This window comes from Pteropus alecto, unplaced genomic scaffold (genome assembly GCF_000325575.1).
Source record: "Pteropus alecto unplaced genomic scaffold, ASM32557v1 scaffold59, whole genome shotgun sequence".
Taxonomy (NCBI): domain Eukaryota; kingdom Metazoa; phylum Chordata; class Mammalia; order Chiroptera; family Pteropodidae; genus Pteropus; species Pteropus alecto.
The window spans coordinates 4748853-4755624 of NW_006443292.1; the positions used below are offsets into that span (position 1 = coordinate 4748853).

General features: G+C 51.7%; 1 protein-coding gene across 1 annotated transcript in view; it reads left to right on the top strand.

Annotated features, from left to right (window-relative positions):
* The first annotated feature begins 887 nt into the window (after window positions 1–887).
* The window catches only part of ALDH1A3 (aldehyde dehydrogenase 1 family member A3), a 30341-nt gene continuing 24456 nt past the window's right edge, over window positions 888–6772 (top strand). The window contains 2 exon segments of the mRNA XM_025041235.1: window positions 888–1016; window positions 2977–3117. Of these exon segments, the coding sequence (XP_024897003.1) occupies window positions 888–1016; window positions 2977–3117 (270 nt within the window).

Consider the following 6772-nt stretch of genomic DNA (forward strand, 5'->3'; position numbering starts at 1 on the left):
TTTGTGGCATCTCTGTCACCTTCTTGTTCTTTCCTGAAGCCCTGTCTTTCAGTGCAGTGCTTTTTAAAGCAGTTAGAACTTGGAATGAACTGAGAGTAAGTAGCATAGACCGTTCAGTACATGGTCTTTGTGAATCCTTTTCAGTTCGCTCATGACGTTTTTGTGTTTTACGATTATTTTTAACTGTTATTCTCGGCCGCGCTCTAGATACTCTGAACTGAATGCTTTTTGTGGATTAATTCTTCAATTCTGGATATCAACAGTTATTTACTACATCTGTTAATATAAGCAGAACCCCTTCTAACCCCAATATTTATCTTTGTATTCCAACGCTTCATATGTACGTTTCATATTAAGCCCCACATGAAAATAGACATTTTCAAGAGAAGAGGGTAAGTGTACTAATGTGCGTTCATGAAAAGTAAAGTTCTAAGGAAGATGCTTGTATAAAGCTGGTTCCTGGGCGATCTCGCCGTGGGTGGCAGAGGGAAGGAGGACGAAGACATCGACCACTGCTGACATAGCCTTCAGACGCAGGCCGATCGCTTGTCACTCTGTGTACATACACTTATTTAATTTCCCCCAAACTCAGTGGAGGTGGAAAATTTAACTTATCCCATAATTTAACGAACTCATCTATTCCTCTGTGAGTTCATGTTGTCGCTTTAAAAAAAAAGAGAGATTTTTTAGAAAGAAAACGTTAAATAACTTTAGTTTTCTTATGACAAAAATTAATTCTCTGAATATGTAGTAATTCTGAGGCTGCTCCCGGGTGGGCACGTGACTCCATCCACTCTCCAGCTCCCATCTGGGCGAGTCAGCAGTGAGGAGGGCAAGACGTTACCTCAGCATGGCGGAGCGACGTGATTTTGATTTAAGTCTAATGCATGACCACTTCCTTTCCTGGTTAGATATTCATCAACAATGAATGGCATGGATCCAAGAGTGGAAAAAAGTTTGCCACATATAACCCTTCGACTCTAGAAAAAATATGTGACGTGGAAGAAGGAGATAAGGTAGGTGTCTCTACCCTAAGTCATTTGATTACAGGTGACTACAGAATAAGGAAGCAGGCTGGCTTAGGTAGGGGACAGCACTGGCCCGCACTCAGGTAGGACGTAAGCTGGCCGCTTCTCAGACACCTGGCCCAGAATGGGATCAATTAGGGACGATCCACCGTAGGAAGTTGCTCTCCTTCGATGGATGTTTCTCCGTCTATGAGGATGACCTCAGCTGTCCGCATCACGTGGCTAAAGGAGAGATTTTTATCAATGACTTGAACCTGGAAGCATTAAAAAAATCTTTCCAGAAAGCATTTCGGGCTGGTGTGTTTCACCAAATGCGCCATTCTGGCAGGAGACACTTAAAACAAATAGAACTTGAAGGAAAAAGACTTGCTGACCAAGTCACGCTGGGATAATGAGGTCATGTAATCACCAGATTTCTTTTCTACCAGAAACTTAAATGATGGTGTAAAGCCTTAGTGTTTATAACCCTACTCGATAGTTCAGGGTCTGCATTATAATACGAGCTTTACGAATAACACACACACATAATATACGCTGTTACATATTACATATGTTTAATATGTGTTACATATATACAAAGCACTGTATCATATAGCACAAGCTTTACGAATAACACACACATGTACAGTGTTACATATTACATATGTTTAATATATGTTACATATATACAAAGCACTGTATCATATAGCACATATGTATCAAGCTAAGGGACTTCTGGATGTGTCTTTGATACATTTGGATGTAAGTGCCTTTGGGGGAAAGGTTGAAGGTTAAGCTTTTGTAAGGAGGGGAGGGGCGCTCGGAAGCACTCACCTGACGTTCTCAGTAAGCGTCCAGGTGACGTGGAACGTGGACGGGGTGAACGGCATGCGTGTCGCATGGGCTGGAATTGGATGCCACCGGTTTCGTGTTGGGCGTGCGAAGCATGGTCTGTCCGCCTGTACGGCCCCTCCGATGTGCAGCGCCCCATGCTAAGCTCCTTTTTGTAAAGATGCTGGCACCGAGGAGCTCGGACGAAGAGGTGGGGGCAAGGAGGGGTGGCGAGCATGATGCTGAGCGACCCCCAGCACTGCATGCAGTTATCAAGGAGGAGAAGAAGCCCCTGCCCCAAGCTCTGGCTTCTCCCTCGGTCCGGGTGACTGCTCTGAGCACGTGAAGGCAGAGGCAGCCCTGTCCCCGGAGGCTGGGAGGTCCTGCCTCCACCCCAACAGCCTGTGACAAGGAATTCAGAGCCCTGTTATCTCCTCTGCCCATCAGCAACCGGAGCCTCGAACCGTATTTTCCTGAAAATGAGTGAGCGACAATTACCCTAAACAGCTCTCGCTTCTTTCCAGTTAAGAAAGAGGTTCGATTGTAATTTTTCTATCAGTCACAGAAGACCCAGCTCCTTCTCCTTAAGATGGTGTGACAGTGGCCCCAGGGGGTAGCTGAGGCGGCAGGGGGTGGTGGGGGGAACATTGCTGATCCTCCCAGTCTCTGGGCTTTTCCCATGTGGTCGGTTCTCGGATCCTCAGAAACATCATGACCCGTTCTCACTGTGGGAGCTCGGTCCTCAGCGGGAATAAAATGCCCACACAGTTATTTACCACCTCGTTGCTGAGCTGAGTGTGTCCAAACTGGCAAGTGGAAAATCTTTTCCTACTTGGTTCACCAAGAAAAATACTTCATTAAAGTTGGTGGTTTTATAAACTTTTCAAAAACACTTTTATAATCAGAAAAAAAGTTCATATTTAACCATAGGAGAAATCCTGAAAAAAAAAAAAAAGTCTTAAAACGTAAAGAAGAAAAAAGTCGCTCGAAAGCCCCCAGCCATTGCTTGCCACCCCCTCCTCCTTCTTCCCATGACGGAAGCAGATCTTGGCCGTTCTCTGTGACGGACAGGGGAGCTGTCCCCAAGTGCGGTCGCATCAGAAGGTGACACTCTCTCCCTGCTGTTTTGGCCGTTCAGCCCGACGTGGATATGGCGGTGGAGGCCGCAAGAGCCGCCTTCCAGAGGGGCTCGGCATGGCGCCGGCTGGATGCTCCGAGCCGCGGCCACCTGCTGCACCAGCTGGCGGACCTCGTGGAGAGGGACCGTGCCATCTTGGCGGTGAGTACGCGCACGCACGAGGGGTGGGCGTGGCCCCAGCCAGCCTTACTGGGGGTCCTGTCCCCCCACGAGGCGTGGAAGAAAAGATTCGGGGCAGTGGCTTTGTGTGGCGGCGGGGTCTCTGGTCCTGGAGCTGTAGTTCTGTGAGGTAGGCAGGTGGCTCCCTCCCGCCCCGCCCTTGAACTTGACCCTTTTTGTTTTGAAGCCAGACCTTTGCCCCCCGCAGCTCAGCTTCACGGTAGTTCCCAGACTCAAGACCTTCAGAGATGACTGGATGGGCCGGGTTGTATCCTGGTCCCACCGGTACATTTATGAACTTGATTTTTTTTTTTTTTTAACATAAACTCCTTTTCAAACTTCAATTTAACCTCATCCTAACTGGCAGTGCCCATGAAGTCACAGATTTAATGTGCTGGCTGTATTTTTTAGACTACTACTAAAATCAACGCCACTACTTAACACAGAAAAAAAATGATCTCCACGTGACCTGAAAATCGTCCCTGCCTCAGCCTCGAACTGGGCAGTGCCGAGCGTGTGTGGAGCGAGGGTGACAGCAAAGGACCCTGGTTAGAATACACCTCAGATTCTGAAAGACCTCGGTTCCAATCCCGCCTCTGCCGCTGACTAGCTGTGTGACTTCAGACAAGTTGTTTAACCTCTCTGAGCATATGTTTCTTCACGGAAAGCGTCGTTAATAACCATATCCAAGTGTCGTAAGAATGATCCATTTAAAATTCGTAGCGGAGTCCCTGGCATGCAGTAAGCGTAAACAGATGAAAGCCATTATTCGTAGTAGCAGCTGTCATACTCATGCTATCTGAAGACCTGGGTCCTAACCCCAGCTACGTACCCTCCTGGCCACTAATTTCTAGGTCCTTAGTTTCTGTGCTGCGAAGCGGGGGATATAAACTCAGCCCCCTCCCTGAGGTTGGGCTGTCCCAGGCTAGGGAGCCATGAAGACGTTTGTAAGCTGTAAGTGCCTATTTAACAGGCTTCTCAGACCTTCCTTTGCTAAGTGACCTGAGGACATCTCAGGTCCTCTGCAACCTGCACAGACCTTCGGACAGCTCGGACTCCAGTTCAAAACTTGTTCCAAAGCTTGAGGCCAGTTGGCGGGCGGGGACCTCTTTTTTTGGCCTCTGATTTGGAAAACTAATTCTTTCCTTCCTCGATCTGATGTCAGGAATAAGCGGTAGAGTGGACACGCTGGTGGAGGACAGTGTCCACCAGGACGCGGGTGTCGTGCCTGTCCCTGACCGTGCGTCTTGGGGTGGAGGGAGGAGGGGTTCGCGTCTCCGTTCCACTCCGGGCGCATGGCCCCTGCGGACACGTCTGCCCACGGCCCCGAGCTCTCTTCGCCCCCGTCGGCCAGTCCAACGCGTTTGCCCCAAATCTGCGTGAGGGGAGCCCCCTCCAGGGTCAGCATTTCTCTCCCAGGAGCCTCTGGTTTCTTCCTGCAGTGACAGTCAGCCTTGACTCTCAAGCTGCCAAACTGGCTTTTTCAAAAACATTTCTGTTTTCACCCAGCATGAGCTCATCGGTCTGCAATGTGTGTGTGTGTGTGTGCAGGCGGCAGAGCATGTGCCCTGGGCAGCCCTCCTCACCCTGTCCTCAAATGCCAGGGTCATCTTTGGGAGCAGGGGCTGCAAGGCCACCGTCACCCCGTTGTCCGCCGGGCTGCTTTGAGACGGCAGACGGAGCAGGTCGCCTCTGCCGTCAGAATCTCGCTCCCACGGGAAATAAGATCCAGTTCTTTGCCACATCGTGAAAGGGACTAGACAATTCCTGACAAGCACGGTTTTTAAAACTTGGACCACGTCACAGGAAAGCGCCCCTCACTCGCCAGCCCGATACGCTTTTCCGCATTTTCGTGCAGAAGCGCTTCTGGCCATCATGTCCTGTGCCGGCTCAGCGGTCTGGACAGAGCTGGGTGTTTACGTCTGTGTCCAACCCCGCTCTCTCCCCCTTCCCGAGGCGGCGGGGCCCACATTCTGGCTGCTCGGGAGCTCATTTGGGGAGCCCTCGAACGGGGGCCCTCCCTGTTGACTCTCTTTTTAACCCTGCCGCTCTCCCTTCATTCTTTAGTATCTGATCATTACGATGCTGGCTTTTCAGAAGGCGATCTTGACTCTTAAAACGTGAAAGGGAATAAACTTACAAGCAGCTGTGGTTTAACTCATGGTCCAGCCGCAATAACTGTTCGAAAGTCCCCAGTAGCTAAGACTTGATTTCTCAGGTGCCATCCTGTCTGCTCACCTGCGAACGTCATTTTATTTTTTTTAAAGAATTTCCTGTCGAAACCTACTGTGACCTGGTTTTGCTTGGACAGGTTCCATAAAACCCGCCCGGCCAATTCGCGTTGTCGCTACCGTCAGCCGCCTTGCCCGAGTCATGATGGCAAAAGCCGGTGCTCGTTGTGTGCTCTCCGTCGCCAGGCTTGTCGTGGGCGCTTCGCCTGTAGCGTTTACCATCCCGTCTCAGAGATGAGGATCCCGAGGCACAGAGAGGCTAGGTCACCTGTCCAAGGTCACCCAGCCAGAGATGCTGCGCGATTCCCCATGATGAGATATCACGGTCCTCTGCCTTTCTCTCTCTTTCCCAAGAAGGCCAAGAAAAAGCTTCTGGTTCCACCGACAGATACGCAGATGCTGTCTGGGGTAGCCTGGTCCTAGAGACCTTTTGGCATGATTTGAGATCTTGGTTTCCCCTTGGGAAATAAAAGTTCCGACTTGCAATGTAAATGAATAGGAGCCAAAGGTACAGCGTGCCGAATGTCCCCTTGGCCTGGCTTGGTCCCTGAGCAGCAGGTGACACGCAGCCCACACCCGGACCAGCCCTGTCACCTTCAGCAACGCACAGTCCTCTGTCCTTGGTGCCTCCCAATGAGGATTGCCAAGCACCCGTCTGGTCCCCAAAGGGACAGTGACCATCATCGTCATGGCTGCAACTGTCATCGTTCGAGCAGTGAACAGGGCACTTGCTGCGGGCGACACTGTCGTTAGTGCTTTGTGGATACGGAAGTAGGTCATGACTGTGCTTATCCCCATTTCACAGGCGGGGAAGCTGAGGTAGGGACAGGCTCAGGGACCTGCCCGTGCTAGGGAAGAGGCCACCTCCCGGTTAGAGAATGCTCAAGTCACACACAGTCACCCAGCATCTCGCGTGGCCACCCCACAGTCGTTCCAGATGCAAACGTCCGGGGGGCAGCAGCCTAAACAGCGGTCACTGTGCTGGCTGGATGTCAGGTGCCCAAGTTCAGGGCCGGCCGTGCTCTGGAGAACCTCGGAGGGGTCAGGGCCCCGCGTCGGGAACGTGGCGGTCAAGCTCAGGCAGGACGCACGCACGCAGGGCCCTCCCCGACTTCCCTGGTGAATCGCCATCTCACTGCAGCGAGTCCAAAGCCGGAATCCAGCCCCAGGCGACGTGTCAGGGCGGCCACTTCCTGCAGAGAGGCATGGCAGGCGGCGTCGGCACTGGGCCTCCACTGGGGCCGCTTGTCTGAGGCACAAAGGGGTCCTCTGACAGCCGGGATGGAAATAGAAAGAACCCTGGGCACCGAGCAGCTGCGCCTCACCCCGGGTGGCCACCTCCCTCACCGCCTAGGGCAAGTCCTCTCCCGCCACCCGCATCCGGCTTTGCAGCCCCGTGGGAAGGG